Source organism: Coregonus lavaretus (genome assembly GCF_964263955.1).
Source record: "Coregonus lavaretus genome assembly, chromosome: 28".
Taxonomy (NCBI): domain Eukaryota; kingdom Metazoa; phylum Chordata; class Actinopteri; order Salmoniformes; family Salmonidae; genus Coregonus; species Coregonus lavaretus.
Window position 1 is genome coordinate 35,239,880 of NC_140015.1, and position 24,956 is coordinate 35,264,835.

Here is a 24,956-nt window from a genome sequence, read left to right on the forward strand (position 1 = left end):
GGGAGGGCCTACCTGGACTTCATTTTCTGTTGCTGAACATTTTAATTTTCTGTTTCAAAACGTTTTCTGTTGCGTACGCTAATGAACGCGGCCCAGTCAGGGTCACTCACCTCACTGCCCTGTGGCGGAGGCCTGGAGGAAGGGGACAGTAGATGCAAACAGGTGCCATTAATACAGGTAACGAGTGGAGGACAGAGGAGCCTCTTAAAGAAGTTGTTACAGGTCTGTGAGAGCCAGAAATCATGCTTGTTTGTAGGTGACCAAATACTTATTTTCCACCATAATTTGCAAATAAATTCATAAAAAATCCTACAATGTGATTTTCTGGAAAAAAAATCTCAATTTGTCTGTCATAGTTGATGTGTACCTATGATGAAAATTACAGGCCTCTCTCATCTTTTTAAGTGGGAGAACTTGCACAATTGGTGGCTGACTAAATACTTTTTTCCCCCCATTGTATTTGTGTGTGTCACAGACACAGCTGTGTGTGTGTGTTGGACAGTCTCACGTCCATATGGTGTAGGTCACAGACACGGTGGCCCCGAGGAAGGAGGGGAAACACAGCAGAGAGATGAAGAAGGTGCTCATCTGACTGGCCCTCCATGGCTTCCTGGATGCCTGGCAGTTCACCAGTAGACTGCTCTGAGGAGGGAGAACAGCAACAAGAGAGTTCACCAGTAGACTGCTCTGAGGAGGGAGAACAGCAACAAGACAGTTCACCAGTAGACTGCTCTGAGGAGGGAGAACAGCAACAAGAGAGTTCACCAGTAGCCTGCTCTGAGGGAGGAGAACAGCAACAAGATAGTTCACCAGTAGACTGCTCTGAGGGAGAACAGCAACAAGACAGTTCATCAGTAGCCTGCTCTGAGGGAGGAGAACAGCAACAAGATAGTTCACCAGTAGACTGCTCTGAGGAGGGAGAACAGCAACAAGAGAGTTCACCAGTAGACTTCTCTGAGGGAGGAGAACAGCAACAAGACAGTTCACCAGAAGACTGCTCTGAGGAGGGAGAACAGCAACAAGAGAGTTCACCAGTAGACTGCTCTGAGGGAGGAGAACAGCAACAAGAGAGTTCACCAGAAGACTGCTCTGAGGAGGGAGAACAGCAACAAGACAGTTCATCAGTAGACTGCTCTGAGGGAGGAGAACAGCAACAAGAGAAGAGAGACTGATGTGTCGAACACCGCTGAGGCTTCCATGGAGGACGATAGCTGGAGACAAAATGACGAATCCTATTAATTTTCAATTGAAGGAAGCGGCTCGCACTGAAGTGAGCAAGGCAAGAGAAGGCAGGCAAACAGAGCATGTTGGGGACCATACATTTCTGGACCGGACCTTTACTTACCTAATAGTTTTTCAACACTTTTTTGGCCTCTGGTTATGACAAGTGCAGGGTTTAGACATGGTTGTTTGACCTCTTTTGATGAGTGTACCACTGTCACTGAAATGGTCATACTGGTGGAGCTGAGCTTGGGCCTACCTTCACCAGGTGTTGGTCACACTAGTGGAGCAGAGAGTGGAGTATCAGTATATTTTACAGGAATTCTAAACACAACATGTTCAGCAGGTCTGCCATGCACAACTTTATAAAAAAGGTATACTTATTCACAATTTCCATTTCTCAAATACATTTTGGCAGTTACAACTTCAACATACTGTACAGAATGACTGCAAATATGACAATAACAGAAATAGAATCATATACAAATATTACAAAAACCCTATTGGTTACTGTTTAGCTGTCTGACTAATGAAGGTAATGGACACGCTCAGCGGCAACTTCACTACTGACTTCCTCAGAAATGACCCAGAGCATGCCAAGCACAGTGAAAATGAAAATAGAATATCAGTTACATCTCCCAGGAATTATAAACACAAACATCTCCAAAACATGCTCAGCTGGTCAGTCAATCACATAATTCCAAACAGATTCTCCAAAAGAGCAAGTAGAGCACAGTGAATTTAGTAGAATATAGGTCTACACAAACACATCTCCACAACATGGGGGTACAGAGAGGGGAGTATCAGTACATCTTACAGGAATTATTACCACAAAACACTACTTACTTCCAAATAAATTCTCAGAAGACCGTTTAGAGAACCGTGAATATGAAATCCATGAACAGGAATCAATACAGCTCCTGACCAACAAAGCTCTCCCAGCACTGTAGAGACCAAGATACCAATGCCAAAAGTTTAATTACAACAACTGTTGTGGGAAATTTATTAAAATACTAATTGTCATCTGATATGGGAACTCATTTTGTGGGACTGCAAAATTGCTTCACTTGCAAGGCCTACATAAGGGAGGGTTGACACCATAAAGCTATAGACACCATAAAGACTCTGGCAAGTGAGCTAGTCCAGTGTCACTTTGATTATACCTGCACATCATGATTCACCAGCAGCCCCAAACATCAAAAGAATAAACTACAGACCAGCCAAAACAAGCTTGTAATAATTGTACTTAAACTCCCCCCTCATCTGGAGGTCGAGCCTTCTTTTGTCTGCATCGTACCTGTATCTATGTAATTGTATATGGATTTATGTAAAAAAATAGCGACCACAATGGAAGTAAGTCACTGTCTTTATTGTGCAATACCGGTCACTTAAATTTTTTTGTACTGTGTGTATATGTTTTTCTTTTTAAACTGACAAATAAAATCAATCAATCCAAACTGTGCAGCGGCCATTTGAAAATGTAAATGTCACTACTACTACCACCATGTAAGGGGACCTTAATTTGAAGGTGACAGACATCTAGTTTTATGACAGACAGCCTGGTGACAAGTATCAGGTGTTCCATGTGTCTTACCTGCTGACCATGTCGCTCTGATTCAGCTGCAATTTTACCCAGCCAATGGTAGCACAGTACTCCAAGAATGCTCACCTTCAGCAGTAAGTTCCTGTATAAAACAGGATGTATGTATCAAGTGTCTCAGAGTAAATGTTGATTTAAGATCAGTTTAGCCCAGCCATACTCAACTGGAGGACCATGGTCCAGATCCGGACCCAGAACGGGGTCAATACAGACTGCGGGTCTGTATCAGCTTTCACCTTGCTGCTACTGAGAGTTATAATAGAATGCACAAGGTGCAATTTCGAAATGTGTAAGTGCATGGGCAGTTTTTCTCTTATGTCATTCACCGACAGACCTACAGCTATTTACAACTGACAGAAATGTCCAATTGTTAAACTACTAGCCCATATCAGCTAGATAGCTGGTTAGCCTATCTAAATATTGTAGTTATCATGGCTGGATTACATGCCCAGGGGCCCCCCATTGATTTTGTTGAGTCACTCAGGTATCAAATGAACACACATTAGACATGTAGAATTGCAGGAAATTAGCTTTAAAAACTGCAACATTTTCTTTCTGCCAACAAGAGAGGTGTGAACAGTTCGGGGGTCGCATTTTCGCGTTGTGAGGTGGGGTTTTGTTACTACGGCGATAAATGACAATATCCATCCGGATCTTTGCCACCTAGTAAATGTGTGACTGGACCTTCTCAAATAGTAGTTGAGTACCCCTGGTTTAGCCTTTTAGATCACAAAGAATAAGATTACATTTACAGGGAGGACCAGATTCTAGATCAGCACCTCTACTTTGAGAAGCTTGATACATGGCTCCAGATACTGGTTAGAGAGGAATGAACATTTGTTGGGTGGAGTTGGGTTGAGTTCGTTAAGGCACGCTTTTTAAAAACATTTTGCAACGGACAGCGAATATGACCGTTTCTAATTGGACAAGCCCAGGTAGTCGCTCTCTGTTTCAGTTCATTTTCTTCAGTTTGATGCCTAATGAACATGACCCTGCTGTACCACTTTGTCCGTGGGTTGAGGAGCTTTATTGCACACACTTATTGGGCTTCTGTTAACCATTTTGATAGGAGCATCTAAAATATATATGTTACTCTGAGGTTTTATGGTATTTTTATGGTATCGTTAGTATGGTATACTTTTGTGAATGGCCCCATCCCTTTGTTTTGGACCAGTGACATTCAGACTAACTCCCCTTGGTTTCAACTGTGCACCATGTACTGATATAGGCACTTGTTGGACTGGCTTTCTGTCCATGTAAGTGCTGACAATGTTCTCTGTGCTACTTGATTACATGGAAATGTCACTGGGGAGAGTTGCATACATTTGAACCTCCTTAGCACGTGTTCTGACTATACTTGTATTTGTGTTGCTTGTCAGTCATGCTTTGAATTAAAGGGACATTACACTCCAAAAATCAAACCTTGTCAGATGTTTTTCTGTAGTCTAATGTCAATATTAGTCCACATCCCACACTGTAGGTTGTGTAGAGCTAGCTGTATGCTTCAACCCCAAATTAAATATCACAATCCAGAATGAATGGTAAACATAGTCTAAGCAACATGCAATTTACATATTGGATTGTGACGTTAGCTTTTGGTAAGATAATTCACCGACGTAATTTGATGGACAACTAGGGTTGTACATTTCTGTCATTTTCCCCAAAATGTGCTGGTTTCCCAGAAATCCCAGTTGGAAGATTCCCAGAATCAGGAGGGGATAAGCAGGAAATCCAGAATCCTCCAACCAGGATTTCTGGGAAAAATATTCAAATTTTGGGAAAGTTACCAGAATTTGGCTAAAATTAATGTACTAACATGCACAAACATTTAACAGCTCTGACTAGTTGTAGTTCCAGTATTTACCTGAAGATGGCAACAGAGCTGTACAATGGGCGAGTTGTAGTTCTCCATCCAAGACACGAGGTTGAAGAGACCAGTGAGGAGCAGGTTCCCACAGGACACAACCCCAGGCAGGGCCAGCAGACGAGCCTCATGCACCAAACTGACCTCCCCCTCTGCATCCTCAAGTCTCCTCTGGTCATATTGAAGGAAAGATAGATTAAACAATGGACTGTCTTGTCAAGAGGAGAGAGAGAGTGTAACAACGTATCAGGAGTGTTGCAAAGGCCTACAGAAGAGACCAGGGGTGTTGGAAGCTTTATCATTTGGACACTATGTTCAGAACATTGTTGCTATAAAATATTAGTTTGGTGGGCAGTGGTCACAGATCGGTCTTCTCAACTCCTACAGTCATTGTCAAACGTACAACCATAGGAGTGTGCTATACAGAACTAACAGACCTGTGACCAGGCTATAGAAACACTGCAGTGCAGACTGATTATGGTAAGAACAAGCAAGGCTCTACGTCGCTGACTATAGCCTGGTCCCAGATCGGTTTGTGTTATTTGGCATGACAACAACCATAGTAGACACCACAGAGCTGGAACCAGGCTTCTCTAACTTACTCCAACATTGAGAATGTTGCATTCCCTTCGAGTAGGCCCCCCGAGACATCTCCCGGTCTTGTTTTGCAGGCAACAACATGTGTTAAGCTGCTTTCTGATTTCACAATGTGATTTCCTCTGTTGACTCCAGAAAGTCTAATTCTACAACTACAACTCTGATTCTCAGAGATAAGCTCTGAGAAAAGCTACCCCCAAAACAACTGTGGCAATACTTGAAAGTAAAGCGGTGATGTCGCTCTTCCAATAGCCACACAATAACTTACTACTAATAAGGAAGTTATGTACAGTATTGGGCAGTGCACTCTATGTGGTATGCTAGTATGAACATTGGAAGGTAGCCAATGGGCTGGTGTGACAACAGCAGCAGTAGGTCATGGGGACAGTGACAGAGGAAGCCCTCTCTCCTTGGTGAAGGCTCATCTACCTTAGAGAGAGCAGCCACAAAAAAACTACCCAAGCCCCTATTGTGCAAACCTGAACCGTACTGTGCTGGTTCGTATAGCCTATTTTCTTTCCACATTGTCCACTCCAGCACAGTTCCAGCAGCTATAGAGGATGCCTAACCAGACCAGTGTTGTACAGCTCCGCTTGGCTCGGCAGTGTGAAAAGGGTGTAACAGTTTAGCTGTGGCTGGATTTGCATAGAGCTCTATGGTGTGATAACAGTCCCCACCCCCCCCCCCTCCCCGCCCCACCCTCTAACACCACACACATACATACGCATGCGCGCACACTAACCAGGTGCATGTACTTGGCAAAGCAGTGGATGCCGAGGACACAGCAGAACGTGCTCCCCAGACACATGCTGCATGCTAGCAGGTGCACCGCATCCCAGCCAGCCTGCCCTTCTCCTCCTCTCTGCAGTTCACCTCCGACAACAGCTCCTGGCAAGAACAAAGAGACAACAGTCTGTATTTATTTAACAGGGACAGTACACAATAACCGACAACTCAGCTCATTTTCATCCTTGGCCAAACAGTGTTTGTGAATGTAGAGTCAGCGAAACTACAACACTCAAAAATAACTTTCACAGTCAGTATTTTCATCTGCGTCGTAATGTACAGTGGGGAAAATAAGTATTTAGTCAGCCACCAATTGTGCAAGTTCTCCCACTTAAAAAGATGAGAGGCCTGTAATTTTCATCATAGGTACACGTCAACTATGACAGACAAATTGAGAAGAAAAAAAAATCCAGAAAATCACATTGTAGGATTTGTTATGAATTTGCAAATTATGGTGGAAAATAAGTATTTGGTCACCTACAAACAAGCAAGATTTCTGGCTCTCACAGACCTGTAACTTCTTCTTTAAGAGGCTCCTCTGTCCTCCACTCGTTACCTGTATTAATGGCACCTGTTTGAACTTGTTATCAGTATAAAAGACACCTGTCCACAACCTCAAACAGTCACACTCCAAACTCCACTATGGCCAAGACCAAAGAGCTGTCAAAGGACACCAGAAACAAAATTGTAGACCTGCACCAGGCTGGGAAGACTGAATCTGCAATAGGTAAGCAGCTTGGTTTGAAGAAATCAACTGTGGGAGCAACTATTAGGAAATGGAAGACATACAAGACCACTGATAATCTCCCTCGATCTGGGGCTCCATGCAAGATCTCACCCCGTGGGGTCAAAATGATCACAAGAATGGTGAGCAAAAATTCCAGAACCACACGGGGGGACCTAGTGAATGACCTGCAGAGAGCTGGGACCAAAGTAACAAAGCCTACCATCAGTAACACACTACGCCGCCAGGGACTCAAATCCTGCAGTGCCAGACGTGTCCCCCTGCTTAAGCCAGTATATGTCCAGGCCCATCTGAAGTTTGCTAGAGTGCATTTGGATGATCCAGAAGAGGATTGGGAGAATGTCATATGGTCAGATGAAACCAAAATAGAACTATTTGGTAAAAACTCAACTCGTCGTGTTTGGAGGACAAAGAATGCTGAGTTGCATCCAAAGATCACCATACCTACTGTGAAGCATGGGGGTGGAAACATCATGCTTTGGGGCTGTTTTTCTGCAAAGGGACCAGGACGACTGATCCGTGTAAAGGAAAGAATGGGGCCATGTATCGTGAGATTTTGAGTGAAATCCTCCTTCCATCAGCAAGGGCATTGAAGATGAAACGTGGCTGGGTCTTTCAGCATGACAATGATCCCAAACACTCCGCCCGGGCAACGAAGGAGTGGCTTCGTAAGAAGCATTAAGGTCCTGGAGTGGCCTAGCCAGTCTCCAGATCTCAACCCCATAGAAAATATTTGGAGGGAGTTGAAAGTCCGTGTTGCCCAGTGACAGCCCCAAAACATCACTGCTCTAGAGGAGATCTGCATGGAGGAATGGGCCAAAATACCAGCAACAGTGTGTGAAAACCTTGTGAAGACTTACGTTTGACCTGTGCCATTGCCAACAAAGGGTATATAACAAAGTATTGAGAAACTTTTGTTATTGACCAAATACTTATTTTCCACCATAATTTGCAAATAAATTCATTAAAAATCCTACAATGTGATTTTCAGGATATTTTTTTCTCATTTTGTCTGTCATAGTTGACGTGTACCTATGATGAAAATTACAGGCCTCTCATCTTTTTAAGTGGGAGAACTTGCACAATTGGTGGCTGACTAAATACTTTTTTCCCCCACTGTAGTTCCTTGTAGCTAACCTAGTCTCATTTCCATATCTTAAAATGATTGCATATTATTGTTTATTTTCTGTTGATACTGGGCCTGCAGAATGTAGCTTCTTATAGGCATGCTACACCACACCCACCTAGACCTACATCCTGTGTGTATTTCAATACCTGCTAGAACAGTTATGGCCTTTAGATACTGTAGATATGCAGATCTATCAGTCGCAAATTGACGGACTGGGAGCGGCCTTCAGTATCTGACTGGGAGCGGCCTTCAGTATCTGACTGGGAGCGGCCTTCAGTATCTGACTGGGAGCGGCCTTCAGTATCTGACTGGGAGCGGCCTTCAGTATCTGACTGGGAGCGGCCTTCAGTATCTGACTGGGAGCGGCCTTCAGTATCTGACTGGGAGCGGCCTTCAGTATCTGACTGGGAGCGGCCTTCAGTATCTGACTGGGAGCGGCCTTCAGTATCTGACTGGGAGCGGCCTTCAGTATCTGACTGACTGTGTGCATAGAACATGAGCTTGATCAGGCCTCTATTTCGTTTGTCACAGGGAGAACTAATGGGGTGTGCAGGCTTTTGCTCCTGCCAATCACTAACACACCTGATTCAAATGAGCAGCAAAACAATCATGGTTCATCACACCTAAAACAAATAATCATATTCATCACACCTAAAACAAATAATCACGGTCTTCATGGACCATATTTGGCTGAATAAGGTGCATTAGTGATGGGCTGCAGAATAAACCTGCACACCCAGTAACATTAGCTCTCCAGGACTGGAGTTGGAAACCCCTGGGTCGTGTTCATTAGGCACAAAACGGAAGAAACAGGGAGGCACTACCTGGATTTGTCCAATCAGAAATGCTCATTTTAGTTTTCGGTTAGAAAACATTTTCCATTGTGAGCCCTAATGAACATGACCCTGGTCTGAAGTACTGTACCTTGAGCTGGGTGCTGATGTTTTCCGACTGCAGCCTGACAGACGTCTTCTTGCTGACTTTGAAATCCCAGGAGCAGAAGACCTTTATGGCCACGTTTCCCTGAGACTTGAACACACAGAAACTTCTCCCAAAGGACTTGGACATGCTATGATGAGACGAGCACAATGAAAACATTTCATTATTCCCATGAAAGACCAACAAAGAGAAAAACCTAGTCACAGATCTGTCCTGCCAACTCTTATGGGCATTGTCACACCCAACACGGACCATAGCAGTTGGCTATAGAACACAAACAGATCTGGGACCAGGCTAACAAAGAAATTCCAAAGTAATATATCAGGGCAGTATTCACATAATGATCAATGGCTGCGTTTACACAGGCAGCCGAATTCTGATCTTTTGCCAGTAATTGTTCTTTTGACCAATCAGATCAGTTCTTACGCCAATAATTGGGCAAAAGATCAGAATGGACTGCCTGTGTGAACGCATCCTAAAAACACTAAACTGATCCTATATCAGCACTTCAAAAGGTTTGAGGCGGTCGTTAAACCTGTAGACGAGGACGATGCCGGTGATAAAGAATGATATGCCGATGGTGAAGAAGTAGGCTAAGGGAATGTTGTAGGCCATCCTCTGAGGGTCACTGGTGGTGCCGCAGACAGTCCCGGTGGTGGCGTCATCAGGTCTACAACTGGTGTTGATGGTGGAGTTGGTGTAGTAGCCATAAAACATTAGAGTTAGAGAGATAACCCTGAGAGGGAAGAGGGGTGGTGTGGTTTTAGAAACAGACTGACAACACTGATGTAGTGTTTTGATATAGAAGTGCTTTTCAGGTGCTTTACATTTGTATGGGTGGGCATTGTGTTGTGATTTAGCTAGGTATGTCAGCAGCAGTGGTTTAATTGGTGTAGGCTGGATTTACATTCCACTAGGTGTACTCGGTGGAGGCTCAACAATCACATTGTGACTTCACCGCGCACAGCACAGAGATTTTGGTGCATGCTAGAAACTGTAATGTGATACACTTTAAAGCTGAGTTTACACTCCACCGATCGTCCTTGCAAAATGTCACCGATGATTGCGTTAATTTAAAGTAAAAACCTTGTGGATGAACATAATCAACCAATCAACCAATCATAACCCTCATCTTACTGTGCCGGTGAACAGCTCCATGCCTGTGACTCTGTGGGAGCTGGGGGTGTGAAGGGGCGGGTGGATGGCCTGGGGGAAGACCAGGAACAGGCTGTTGATGAGGAAGAGGAAGACGTTGAAGAGCAGAAGAGTTCTGAGGAAGAGGAAGTAGAAGAGCACACCAGTGCCGAAGCGGCCACACAACCTCTTCAGAGCCACCTTCCACAACTGCAGGGAATTTAGGATGAAGAGACCGCTGAACAAGACGTGATACAAAGCCTGTGGACAGGGAGACAGACAGTTACTTTCATGCCTAAAATCTCTGTGCAGAGATTAACGTCAGGCTTGGAGCACTTTCCTCAGATTTGACATCAATGATAGCCATGAAATTGCCAACAGCATGTTTTATGCTAGTGATAGCTTGGTTATACTCCCTCGCTTAAGGAGGCTACTGCAGGGAACCTGGCTGATCAAGAGGGACTGTCCAACTTTGTCACTGAATGCAAGTTTCCTAAGGAGAGATGTTGACTGTAAAAGGGGTCTTTGAAGATTCAGCAACGAGAGAGAGAGAAGGGTTTAAGTAGCTTTTGTGTAATTTGTTTAGTCAAATTTTACATTGGCATCATGTAAAGAAAATGGTATCCTGGAACAATGAAGATAATCAATTCCAAACAATGAAGAGAATATGGCACATACACCTGAGTTTAGTCTTCTCTGCCAGACTGAGGGGCATGGCACGCAGCATATGCACACGGTCACCGGCCGACAGACTCTGAAGATTGTTGACCAGCTCGCGTCTCTTGGTCTCTGTAATACACTCACAGTTAAAAGGATACCGTAAAACTTCAATTAACAACCGGCGCTTTTTAGAGACAGGCTTGTATTTGCCTGGCTATAAAAAAAAAAGGGACAGATGGCTATTTGAGACTCTGCGTTTAATTGAAGTTACACCATAGTTCGCCCAAACCACAAATGTACTTATTTGCTTCATTACCTTGAATGCAGTCTATGGACATTGGACAAGAAGAGATGGCAATCAACGCTTTGGTTGTTAAACTTACCTCTGCCACCAACTGCTAATATTACACTGAACAAAAATATAAACGCAACATGGAAATTGTTAGTTCCATGTTTCATGAGCTGAAGTAAAAGATCCTAACAGTTTTCCATACGCACAAAAAGCTTATTTCTCTCAAATTGTGCACACATTTGTTTACATCCTAGTTAGTGAGCATTTCTCCTTTGCCAAGATAATCCATCCACCTGACAGGTGTGGCATATCAAGAAGCTGATTAAACAGCATGATCATTACACAGGTGCTGGGGAACATGAAAGGCCACACTAAAATGTACAGTTGTCAAGTTGAGGGAGCGTGCAATTGGCATGCTGACTGCAGGAATGTCCACCAGAGCTGTTGCCAGATAATGTAATGTTAATTTCTCTACCATAAGCCGCCTTCAACGTTGTTTTAGAGAATTTGGCAGTACGTCCAACCGGCCTCAACCACAGACCACGTGTAACCACGCCAGCCCACGACCTCCACATCCGGCTTCTTCATCTGCGGGATCGTCTGAGACCAGCCACGCAGACAGCTGATGAAACTGTGGGTTTGCGCAACCAAATAATTTCTGCACAAACTGTCAGAAACAGTCTCAGGGAAGCTCATCTGTGTGCTCGTTGTCCTCACCAGGGTCTTGACCAGACTGCAGTTTGGCATCGTAACCGACTTCAGTGGGCAAATGTTCACCTTCGATGGCCACTGGCATACTGGAGAAGTGTGCTCTTCACGGACGTATCCCGGTTTCAACTGTACCAGGCAGATGGCAGATGTGTGGGCAAGCGGTTTGCTGATGTCAACATTGTGAACAGTGTGCCCCATGGTGGCGGTGGGGCTATGGTATGGGCAGACATAAGCTATGGACAAGGACAACAAGCACAATTGCAATTTATCGATGGCAATATGAATGCACAGAGATACCGTGATGAGATTCTGAGGCCCATTGTCGTGCCATTCATCCGCCACCCTCACCTCATGTTTCAGCATGATAATGCACAGCCCCATGTCGCAAGGATCTGTACACAATTCCTGGAAGCTGAAAATGTCCCAGTTCGTCCATGGCCTGCATACTCACCAGACATGTCACCCATTGAGCATGTTTGGGATGCTCTGGATCGACTGTGTTCCAGCTCCCGCCAATATCCAGCAACTTCGCACAGCTATTGAAGAGTGGGACAACATTCCACAGGCCACAATCAACAGCCTGATCAACTCTATGCGAAGGAGATGTGTCGCATTGCATGAGGCAAATGGTGGTCACACCAGATACTGACTGGTTTTCTGATCCACACCCCTACCTTTTTTTAAAGGTATCTGTGACCAAAAAATGCATATCTGTATTACCAGCAGTGGAGGCTGCAGAGGGGTGGAAGGCTCATAATAGTGGATGGAACTGAGAAAATTAAATGGCATCAAACACACAGAAACCATGTGTTGGATACAATTTCACTTATTCCGCTCCGCCGATACCACGAGCCCGTCCTCCCCAATTAAGGCGCAACCAACCTACTGTGATTTCCAGTCATGTGAAATCCATAGATTAGGGCCTAATGAATGTATTTCAATTGACTGACTTCTTTATATGAATTGTAACTCAGTAAAATCTTTGAAATTGTTACATGTTGCATTTATATTTTTGTTCAGTGTATCATTTTCTAACCAAACCTTGATATTTTAAACTTTTAACACCGGAGTCATTCTTTTTTTTCTTTTTTAAAATTTAACCAGGTAAGTCAGTTGAGAACAAGTTCTCATTTACAACTGCGACCTGGCCAAGATAAAGCAAAGCAGTGCGGAAAAAACAATAGAGTTACATATGGAATAAACAAAACGTACAGTCAATAACACAATAGAAAATCTATATACAGTGTGTGCAAATGTAGTAAGTTATGGAGGTAAGGCAATAAATAGGCCATAGTGCAAAATAATTACGATTATAATTTAGTATTAACACTGGAGTGATAGATGTGAAGAAGATGATGTGCAAATAGAGATACTGGGGTGCAAATGAGCAAAATAAATAACAATGTAAATAACAATATGGGGATGAGGTAGTTGGGTGGGCTGATTACAGATGGGCTGTGTACAGGTGCAGTGATCGGTAAGCTGCTCTGACAACTGATGCTTAACGATAGTGAGGGAGATAAGTGTCTCCAGCTTCAGAGATTTTTGCAGTTCGTTCCAGTCATTAGCAGCAGAGAACTGGAAGGAATGGCGGCCAAAGGAGGTGTTGGCTTTGGGGATGACCAGTGAGATATACCTGCTGGAACGCATACTACGGGTGGGTGTTGCTATGGTGACCAATGAGCTAAGATAAGGCAGGGATTTGCCTAGAAGGGATTTATAGATTACCTGGAGCCAGTGGGTTTGGCGACGAAAATGTAGTGAGGGCCAGCCAACGAGAGCGTACAGGTCACAATGGTGGGTAGTATATGGGGCTTTGGTGACAAAACGGATGGCACTGTGATAGACTACATCCAATTTGCTGAGTAGAGTGTTGGAAGCTATTTTGTAAATGACACCGCCGAAGTCAAGGATCGGTAGGATAGTCCGTTTTACGAGGGCATGTTTAGCAGCATGAGTGAAGGAGGCTTTGTTGCGAAATAGAAAGCCGATTCTAGATTTAACTTTGGATTGGAGATGCTTAATGTGAGTCTGGAAGGAGAGTTTACAGTCTAACCAGACACCTAGGTATTTGTAGTTGTCCACATATTCTAAGTCAGAGCCGCCGAGAGTAGTGATTCTAGTCGGGCAGGCGGGTGCAAGCAGCGTTCGATTGAAGAGCATGCATTTAGTTTTACTAGCGTTTAAGAGCAGTTGGAGGCCACGGAAGGAGTGTTGTATGGCATTGAAGCTTGTTTGGAGGTTTGTTAACACAGTCCAATGAAGGGCCAGATGTATACAAAATGGTGTCGTCTGCGTAGGTGGATCTGAGAGTCACTAGCAGCAAGAGCGACATCATTGATATACACAGAGAATAGAGTCGGCCCGAGAATTGAACCCTGTGCCACCCCCATAGTTCCTCCCACAGACCACTAGTGTACTCCTTCCTCCCAAAGACTCTTATCATAGGCAATGTGTCATGTTCACATGTTATCAGGAACGTCTTGATCAGGACTGATCAGGAACGTCTTTATCAGGACTGAACAAGACAGTCACTCACAGGATGTAGAAATTCCAGTAGTCAGGAAGTGAAAGGAACTTGGTGGTTAAAGAAAATGAAAACAATCAAGGACTGACCATCCATGATATCAAAATTATTGTTGTAAGCATGCATTAAGGCTATACAGTGTTTGTTTACATTTACTTTGTTTACAAACAACAAGCTTTTGGGTTCTGATGGGGTACTACAGTTGAGCTAAGCTCATGAGGCATTTATACATTATATTTAAACTCCCTCTTGGATCTAGTTGAGTTAATTTTACTAAAGAAAAACAACAAACTAGTTTCTCAAATACCTTTGGATTTTATATAAAGCTATCCAACAAAATTAATTAAATTAATTAAACCAGAGCCTTCTAAGTGATTAACAGCAGTGGAGGCTGGTGGGAGTTGCTATAGGAGGACGGGCTCATTGTAATGGCTGGAATGAAATAGTATCAAACATTTGGAAACCACGTTTGGCTCCGTTCCAAAAATTCCATTCCAGCCATTATCCAGAACCCGTCTTCCTATAGCTCTCCCCACCAGCCTCCACTGATTGACAGCTGAGAATTGATTCAATTTGTTAGTTACATTTCCACATTGAAACACGATTGAACCAACAACACCAGTCAGTACACTAAACTTCTGCATCATTGTTCATAGGCAGTAGCCTACGACTTGCAAAACTGCATATGTATTGTAACTGCAAATTGAATAGTTTTACGCATAAGACTTGCAATATCGATGTAGGTTCTACCGCTCACCGTTTTTGAAGACTTCCATTCTCAGCCGCACACCACCAATCAATCCGAAGAGATGCCGCCTGGAGCTCAGCTCAGCAACTTTCAGCTTTCTCTGGCGCAGACGCAACCAATGAAATACATCCTCCTCATTAGTGGTAATTCATGGTGCGAAATGTTTCGCTAATGAATGTCAAGTTCATTCTAAACAGTTTGTCATCAATGTAACATTCTAATTGCAATCCTGCATTACAGTGGTGGACAATTGAAATGCATTGGCACATCACTAAATAATAAAATGAAGTGAATCTATAATCCATAATAAACTGTCTCACACGCACGAATCCCTTATGTGTGCTTCTGCTGTCATCTAGTGGTAGGCCTACATTATGAATGGAGTTTGTAAGGAGTGGGATATGATAGCAGTTTTTTGAGACGATATTAGTTAGAGAATCTAAAAGATTTAAGTGAATAACAGTGATATGCAGACCTCACAACAACACCAATAAATGTTTTATATTTGGTGGTGAATATGCAATGTTTTCATGTCCAAAGCACAATACACAGGCTGTGTCCCAATCAAAAGGCAGAATCCTACTTTTGGGTGTCAGGGAAAATGTATGGAGTAAAAAGTACATTATTTTCTATAGGAATGTAGTGAAGTAAAAGTTGTCAAAAATAGAAATATAAAAGTAAAGTACAGATACCCAAAAAAACTACTTAAGTAGTACTTTAAAGTATTTCCACTTAAGTACTTTACACCACTGGGTGGATCATTGCAAACACTGTCTTAATGATGAACAATAGCCTTGACAATAAAGATTAATGAGTTATTATACACTATAGACAGAATTAGTATTTATCTTGCTCTCTTCCACTATTTTTTCCGCAGGTGCAACAGGAACACCGCAATGATGTCAGCCAGTAGGCTACATAAGCCTACCGGTTATTTTAAAAGTATGTGAAAACGAATAGTTGATAATAAGTTTTAAAAAAAGATACAAGTGATTGTGTACACAATGGGGTGTGTGTGGGGACTCAGACACAGAGAGAGAGGATATTAGCTATTTATTTTGTACAAACCCTTTGAAAATGTGTGATAAGGTGGCAATATTAAACACTACGAACAAAATGCCACAGTGAGAGTAGCAGTATGCCTATTTATTTGAAGCAATTATAAATCCAATGAAGAAGTTTTCGTAGAGATTACGTGGTCATGGTCGGGGGCGGTTCTTTAACTTTTCAGGAAATGACAGTGAAAACAAAACCAAAGAACTGCAACTTCATAAATGAGACCTACGCATAGTACTTTTCTCGGTGACGTTGGGACATATTAATCGGTATAAAAAAACATATAAAATGGAATCTGGTGCTTATGGTGCCTCGCTGTCTGGAGGTGCCTTCGATTTTATGAGCTTTATTAAACAACCTCAAACCATAGTCCGCATCTTGAGCTGGGTGAGTGATTTCCGTTAGGTTGACTGCCAGCGTGCTAACTGTCTAACTAGCAACCATAGCTAGCTGTCTGATTAACTACAGTACACATCACAATTGTATTGTCTTTTTATGGAAAAGCTTTGCGCGTCAAGGCAAGAAGGCAAAACATGTGCAAGAGTTGTTGACTTATTTTCTAGTTTGTAATGTTGTGGAAAAGTTGCGAATGACACTTGGCTAATGCTAGCTAACTAGCAGGCTTTCCAGCTGTGTTCTAGCAGGGAACTTTTCCTCGTGACCAGATTAGCTGTGTCAACCAAACTAAGCGTTTTGCCACCTCTTGATGATGTTATTTGTAAACCTACCAACGGCCAATTTTTTTAGTTACATATGTCAGTAGTTTGCTGCTGTAACGTTAGCTCGCAGCCATGACGTGGAAGAGGTTCGTTACACTACTATCTGATCAACTGTCAGTCTGACAGATCCACCACACGACGGTCATACCATGAACTTCCTTACACCTGTAACAGTTTTGCAAGGATAGCTGTGATGACAATTTGTTTGTATGGAATTAGCTATATTATTATAAGACAGGCAATGTGTTTAGTTCAATGGGGAAAACATGTTCATTGATGTTGTAAAACAGTTCGATGTCAAGAGGAGATGGCTATTGGATGCACTGAGCTAGTTAAACTGAAGGCCGAATGGAAAAGTCCCATTTGGATTCCCATCGGAAATCATCATGGGATACAGGTCATAGAACCCCAGTTTGGGTGTTTTCACTTAAAAACCCGTTGGGGCCGCGAGCTGTCTCAACGCAACTTGCTACTGCTCAGTTCACTTGCCCCAGGCAATAGGCCAAACCTTAATGTCAACCCCTGTTATAGAAAAGTATACAAGACTATCTGTTTTTGATGTTGGTCTAGGGCACCCATGAGATCTGTTTGTTTCCGCTAACACTCCAATCCTTGTACTCTGTGCCATATGCCAAACATGACAGCAGCACAAAACAGGTCTGGATTTCAGGCTACACATGAGACACCCATGTCGTACGCTGTCCAACAGTGGCATGTATTCATGGATGCTAAGGGAAGCCAGGCTTCCCCCAAAAATTGACCAAGAAAATAATTTATCTTTCATCTCTTTCACAATTTTCATTCAATTCGCAAGTGGCTAAATGTATCTCACCGGAGAAAGCATCCTATCGAGCGAAACAGCACCCCTCTGTCTCAGTATGTGTAGGCCATCTATATGATGCTGTCTGGTCAAAAAGAGTATTACATTGTTGCCGCCCATAGCATTGAATGCAAGGGAAGCCAGCAAGCATTTGGCTTCCCTTGATAAAAAATAAATAAAGTAATAGTCAATCAGCATTGAGCTAAACTGAGTGAGCTCAACTGTGAATGGTCCTGGCACACCAAAAAAAAGCCAGATTGGATTTGGCTTCACACTAATCACAAGCCAAATGTAATTGACAGAAAAAAAACTTGAATTGTTGCAAATCATTGTGCCGTTGTCCTCCGGTGGCTGGCTAGCTAAAATAATCCCTTTCCTAAATTAGCCATAGATGGAAATAGGGATTTGGACTTGTGGCTTTTCTTAATTCTCCGTACTGGCCAATGATTATAACGGTGATTCTGAACCAAATATTTGTATTTGTAGTTACCCCTTTTTCATGATATCCAATTGGTAGTTACAGTCTTGTCCCATCGCTGCAACTCCTGTACGGACTCTGGAGAGGCGAAGGTTGAGAGCCATGCGTCCTCTGAAACACGACCCTGCCAAGCCGCACTGCTTCTTGACATGCTGCTCGCTTAACCCGGAAGCCAGCCGCACCAATGTGTCGGAGGAAACACTGTACAACTGGCGACCAAAGTCAGTGTGCATTCGCCCGGCACACCACAGGAGTCATTAGAACGCGATGGGTCAAGGACATCCCGGCCGGCCAAACCCTCCCCTAACCCAGACGACGCTGGGCCAATTATGCGCCTCCTCATTGGTCTCCCGGTCGCGGCCGGCTGCGACACAGACTGGGATTGAACCCGGGTCTGTAGTGATGCCTCTAGCACTGCGATGCAGTGCCTTAGACCGCTGCGCCACTCGGGAGGCCGGTAATTCTGATCTAACCATAAATTCATACATTGTGCCCCTGGCCTGAGAGGATGGAAGTGCAACATAATGCTGTCCACATCCACTACAGGTCGGCTTCATAATGCTGTCCACATCCACTACAGGTCAGCTTTATAAGGCTGTCCACATCACTACAGGTTGGCTTCTAAAGGCTGTCCACATTCACTACAGATCGGCTTCATAAAGCTGTCCACATCCACTACAGGTTGGCTTCATAAAGCTGTCCACATCCACTACAGGTCGGCTTCATAAGGCTGTCCACATTCACTACAGGTTGGCTTCAGAAGGCTGTCCACATCCACTACAGGTCGGCTTCATAAAGCTGTCCACATCCACTACAGGTCGGCTTCATAAAGCTGTCCACATCCACTACAGGTTGGCTTCATAATGCTGTCCACATCCACTACAGGTTGGCTTCATAAAGCTGTCCACATCCACTACAAGTTGGCTTCATAAAGCTGTCTACATCCAAGTCAGTTTCATAAAGCTGTCCACATCCACTACAGGTTGGCTTCATAAAGCTGTCCACATCCACTACAGGTCGGCTTCATAAGGCTGTCCACATTCACTACAGGTTGGCTTCAGAAGGCTGTCCACATCCACTACAGGTCGGCTTCATAAAGCTGTCCACATCCACTACAGGTCGGCTTCATAAAGCTGTCCACATCCACTACAGGTCGGCTTCATAAAGCTGTCCACATCCACTACAGGTTGGCTTCATAAAGCTGTCCACATCCACATCCATGTCGGCTTCATAAAGCTGTCCACATCCACTACAAGTTGGCTTCATAAGGCTGTCCACATCGACTACAGGTCGGCTTCATAAAGCTGACCACATCCACTACAGGTCGGCTTCATAATGCTGTCCACATCCACTACAGGTTGGCTTCATAATGCTGTCCACATCCGCTAAAGGTTGGCTTCATAAAGCGTTAGGTCAAAGCCTGTGCAGAGCCGTCATGTTGGTGTGGAGTGCATGACAGTAAACCCCTGGGCCAGAGCCCCAGATATCAGCCACTTCGGGGACCACACACACACAAAACTACTCCCACGTTTCTCAATCATGATCCAAGTTTTTTAAAAATAATAATAATAAGTGCACAACTGATCACGTCGAACGGAAAATCATTTTAAAAAAAGGCCTTTAACACTTACAAGCATCATTAATAAAATATGGTAAATTGTTGTGAACTAGCAAACTGTGAGAGAGGTATTTTAGCACAGTGAGTGACCTCACCATCACTGGCAACATCGTACAAACACAGGAAACAAGATGGACGTCTAGTCACGAGAGCTGTTTCTCCTATATTCACCTTGATGAAAGTTAAGCATTTCACTGTACTTGTGCATGTGACAATAAAACTTGAAGTTGAACACACTCCCCCTGAAGGTATCCTCTACCGTTACCCATCCCTCCAGACATTACCTTTCATGTTTTTTCCCCCAGGGCATACTGTAATTTTGTATTTCACCATGTGATTGGTTACAGGTTTTCTAACTAACACTGTGCTACACCTAGTACAACGTGTCTTATATGATAATAAGATTATAGGCCTATGTGACGGACCCCAAGGTGTTCTAACAGACATGTTTTTGTCTTTTCAGCTCTTTTCCATAGTGGTGTTTGCGACGATCACTGGAGAAGGCTATGTCAACCCTCCGAACAAACCTGACGCCGAATGCATGTTCAACGGGAATGATAGCGCCTGCGGCTTCGGAGTGGGTATCGGAATTTTGGCCTTTCTCGGCTGCGTCATCTTCATCGTACTGGACGCCTACTTCCCTCAGATCAGCAACGCCAAAGAGAGGAAGAACATTGTCACTGGCGATTTGATCTTCTCTGGTTAGGGGGATTTATTTTGTGATACTTCCAATGCTAAATCTGTAAGGCTGTAGTTTGGCACCCAGAACTGACACTTCTGGTCAGATTTTTTAACGATAATCTTGGCAACACTTCCTATGAATAGACTAGCTTCCTAATAATGCATTACAAACAGGTTTATAATGCCTTATATGCCATGCATAATTTACATTTTACATTTTTTAAACATTTTTAATCATTTAGCAGACGCTCTTATCCAGAGCGAGTTACAGGAGTAATTAGGGTTAAGTGCCTTGCTCAAGGGCACATTGACAGATTTTTCACCTAGTCGGCTCGGGGATTAGAACCAGTGACCTTTCGGTTACTGGCACAAAGCTCTTAACCACTAAGCTACCTGCCGCACTTAACAACATATGTACTAAAGGTGCACTGCTTATAAACATCTATAACTACACTCATAGTGTTGTGCATTGTAATGCATTACGCATTGCTCATAAGGCGTTATAAATGCACTTATAATGCATTATGAAGCGGGTATTCGTAGGAAGTGTTAACATAACCTTTACTTTCCCTCCTCTGTCTCTGTCAGGAGTGTGGACGTTGTTCTGGTTCATCTGCTTCTGTGTCCTGGCCAATCAGTGGTCTCACACCACCAAAGCAGTAGAGATCTCTGCCGACGCCGCCCGAGCTGTAGTGGCCTTCTCCTTCTTCTCCATTGTCACTTGGGTGAGCTGCTCTCTCTCCCTCTTTCTCTCTCTATCCCTCTTTCTCTCTCTCTCCCTCTCTCTCTCTCTCTCTTTCTCTCTCCCCTCTCTTTCTCTCTCCCCTCTCTCTCTCTCTCTCTCTCTCTCTCTCCCTCTTTCTCTCTCCCCTCTCTTTCTCTCTCCCCTCTCTCTCTCTCTCTCTCTCTCTCTCTCTCTCTCTCTCTCTCTTTCTCTCTCCCCTCTCTCTCTCTCTCCCTCTTTCTCTCTCCTCTCTCTCTTTCCCTCTTTCTCTCTCCTCTCTCTCTCTCTATCCCTCTTTCTCTCTCCCCTCTCTCTCTCTCTTTCCCTCTTTCTCTCTCCCCTCTCCCTCTCTCTCTCTCTCTCTCTATCACTCTTTCTCTCTCCCCTCTCTCTATCACTCTTTCTCTCTCCCCTCTCTCTCTCTCTTTCCCTCTTTCTCTCTCCCCTCTCTCTCTCTCTTTCCCTCTTTCTCTCTCCCCTCTCCCTCTCTCTCTCTATCACTCATTCTCTCTCCCCTCTCTCTATCACTCTTTCTCTCTCCCCTCTCTCTCTCTCTCTCCCTCTTTCTCTCTCCTCTCTCTCTTTCCCTCTTTCTCTCTCCCCTCTCTCTCTCTCTATCCCTCTTTCTCTCTCCCCTCTCTCTCTCTCTTTCCCTCTTTCTCTCTCCCCTCTCTCTCTCTCTTTCCCTCTTTCTCTCTCCCCTCTCCCTCTCTTTCTCTCTCTATCACTCTTTCTCTCTCCCCTCTCTATCACTCTTTCTCTCTCCCCTCTCTCTATCCATCTTTCTCTCTCCCCACTCTCTCTCTATCCATCTTTCTCTCTCCCCTCTCGCTCTCTCTATCCCTCTTTCTCTCTCCCCTCTCTCTCTCTCTCTCTCCCTCTTTCTCTCTCCCCTCTTTCTCTCTCCCCTCTCTCTCTTTCCCTCTTTCTCTCTCCCCTCTCTCTCTCTCCCTCTTTCTCTCTCCCCTCTCTCTCTCTCTTGCTCTCTCTCTTTTGCTCTCTCTCTTTGGCTCTCTCTGTAGATATTTTTTGTCTCTCTCTTTCTCTCAGCATGTTACTATTTGAAACTGCTAGCTGGAGCTCGTCTGAGCGGTCGGCAGTGAACCCGCTAGTAATTAATGCTGATTGTTAGGGTTGTGACTCGCTACAGACTGTCAGGCAAGAACAAGGCAGATGTGTCCATATCCAGAGGTTTATTATCTCTTGGTCACCACACACACACACACACACACACACACACACACACACACACACACACACAACATATAAGTCATCTTTGTGGTTCTATAAGGAAGGAGAATACATGTTCAAATTAACAGTGATAAAACAGCTATACAGTTGGAACTGTACCTAGCTTAGATACTGTAGCATAGCATTTCAGACACATATTCACATATAACAACAGAGAGAGGCTAATCACTGATGAGGCTGCCAGTCAGGATTCATTACTCTGTCTCTTGTCCAGCTATCAAGTGTGCATGCGACAGCACACCAGGCATTCTAGAATCTTCTACTTAGCTTACACAACACTCTCTGGCAGTAATTGTAACATGCACATAATGCTCTACATCTGCATTGCTTGCTGTTTGGGGTTTTAGGCTGGGTTTCTGTATAAGCACTTTGTGACACGTTATGGGATTTTTTAAAACGTATTTACCAATCTTTCCTCTCTCACAGGCTCTATTGACTACATTTGCTTTTACAAGATACCGTCAAGGAGTGAGTGACATTGACTTGGGCTACACAGACCCAGCCAATGACTACAGCACCCCTTACCCAGCCACCTCCGCCTATCCCGCATACCCCACCAGTGGGCCAGAGGGCTACCAGCAGTCCCCTTTCACCCCCCAAAACCAAGAGCATCCAGCACCATACCAGCCCCCGTCTTACTGAGGGACTGAGCCATTGACCAGATTTGGGGGGAGGATGTTTTTAAGTTGCCATTGGTGCCTGTAGCCTGGTTCCAGATCTGTTTATGCTGTCTTGCCAACTCCTATAGTCATTGTCGTGCCAAACACAAAAACATCTGGGACTAGGCTATGGTGCCTCAGCTATGTGGACTGATCTCTGCACTCCACTGGTCCCCTCCTTTACCTAACTGTTTAAGTCATAGCTGGTGTTGCGCTTGCATAATGAAGGGTGTGTTGACATGATTTAAGTTGGTATTCATATTGTAGTTTAGTTTGTGAATGGATATTTTGCTGCATTTTTATACATACAACTAGAGTGCCTGAGCTGAGCTTCAGGTAGAATCTAAGGAAAACTGTTACTAGGGTAAAACCTAGAATGCCATGGAAAAATATGAGATTCACTTGAGGTAACTGTCAGATGTTATGTTTCTGTTCTTCTCTGTACTGTTTGTCTTGAAACATGTAATGCAGTCATGTGGACACTGAAGTTCAGATCAAAACACTAAAACATATGTCGCTGGGGCTGGGAACGTTGCTTTGTATTGCAAATAATGAGGCTATGCTATGCTATGGACACAAACGTTATTTTTCTATGCTGCCTAATCCAGTTATATGGTATAGTGCATATACAAATACCTTTTGAGAATTTCAATGTATTTCAAAGTTATAGCCAGCCCAGGATATCAGAACTAATTGCCATAAATCTAGAACTCAAGTGTATTGCTAAATTATTGACAAATGAGGACTGTTTTTGTTTATTTTCTCTGCAAACCCATACTTTGTTTATCCCAATAATGGGTGCATTGTCTGAAAAATGCTACCCTTAACAACTACTGTATATCAGTGCTTTAAAAACAACCACTAAACTTACTAGGGCCAATTTTCCGCACCCAGTTTAAGTCTACTCCTGGACTCACGCTTAATGGAAAATCTCCATTAAAAGTAGATTTTCGTCCAGGAATAGGTTTATTAATCTTGGTCCGGGAAACCAGCCGTAAAGTTTTTTTTTGTTTGCATTGGATAGCAAATGTGTTATGTATTTTTGTCGTTTTAATGTAATTTCCCTGCTCCATGACCATGTTAACCCTTTTTCTAATTATTTGTTTTATTGTAGTTTCAAACAAGTGTGTAATATATTTGGTAAATGAGGGTGTGTGTTGTTTAGTATCAGGAAGGCCCTCTCCTCAACTTGTTTGCCTCCAAACTTCATCTATTCCGAACGTGCCTTGGAAAGGTTTTATTCAGTTCTGGCGTGTTCATTTCCCCGCCACACACCTTTTCAGACAAACTCATATCAGAATTCTCATAGATGACTTTAACAAAATACCATCTAATAGGTAATATATACAGTATATTGAATTGTAATGGTATTCCATTAAAAGAAGACGAGTAAGCGGCCAGTACGTTGCAATAAACTATTAACAGAATATATTTACAAAATAATACATATGGGAGCAGTCAGCATACTACATTAGGACGCACAACTGCAACGTGTTTCGACTACTAGTCTTCCTCAGGCAGCATTGTGATGGTATTCGATTGAAAATTGTTTTGTAAATTACCTATGCCTTTTAATCCTCCTGGACATGACAATCACTTCCATACCAGACTAAGAACCTTCATCAAAAACGACATATATGTTGCAGCCATAACCTGCCTTTGTTCTTGGTATATCTTTGGTACAAGCTTATTTGTTCACGCCCTCTCTGATGAAGTGATCTCACCACTTATTATGCTCTCTGTCTTGGGTTTCAAGATTGTACTGAGAGGCTTTGCAGTCTGTTGCACAAAGTGCCTTATATAAAAGCCTACCACACCACTGACCGAACCTTTGCCAAATAAAGACTTTTCCCGTTTATTTATTTGTATTTAAAAAAAAAAAAGAAGGCTGTATTCCAAAGGCAAATATTTGAGCAGCCGCTAAGGAGGAAGAGTAAAGGAGCTGGTGAAAATTATATAAATAAGGTTTACAACTAGAACTAGTAAGGCTATTTGTG

At 43.5% G+C, this 24,956-nt stretch overlaps 1 protein-coding gene and 1 pseudogene across 2 annotated transcripts; one reads left to right on the plus strand and one right to left on the minus strand.

The window, feature by feature from the left end:
- Nucleotides 1–504: 504 nt before the first annotated feature.
- Nucleotides 505–11,013, minus strand: LOC311103241 (transmembrane channel-like protein 6; annotated as a pseudogene). Its single transcript has 12 exons — nucleotides 10,992–11,013; nucleotides 10,696–10,804; nucleotides 10,433–10,508; nucleotides 10,019–10,276; nucleotides 9,417–9,617; nucleotides 8,867–9,011; nucleotides 6,025–6,170; nucleotides 4,686–4,856; nucleotides 2,816–2,906; nucleotides 2,068–2,165; nucleotides 898–1,259; nucleotides 505–765 (listed from the first exon to the last, which is right to left on the minus strand). The product of its transcript is annotated as a transmembrane channel-like protein 6 (transcript).
- Nucleotides 11,014–16,174: 5,161 nt separating this feature from the next.
- LOC311103547 (synaptogyrin-2-like) lies at nucleotides 16,175–24,817 on the plus strand. Its single transcript, XM_084145135.1, has 4 exons — nucleotides 16,175–16,396; nucleotides 20,108–20,345; nucleotides 20,914–21,050; nucleotides 22,727–24,817. Exons 1-4 carry the CDS (start codon nucleotides 16,298–16,300, stop codon nucleotides 22,940–22,942), a joined length of 690 nt encoding a protein of 229 aa, XP_084001261.1. The 5' UTR covers nucleotides 16,175–16,297; the 3' UTR covers nucleotides 22,943–24,817.
- Nucleotides 24,818–24,956: the final 139 nt, after the last annotated feature.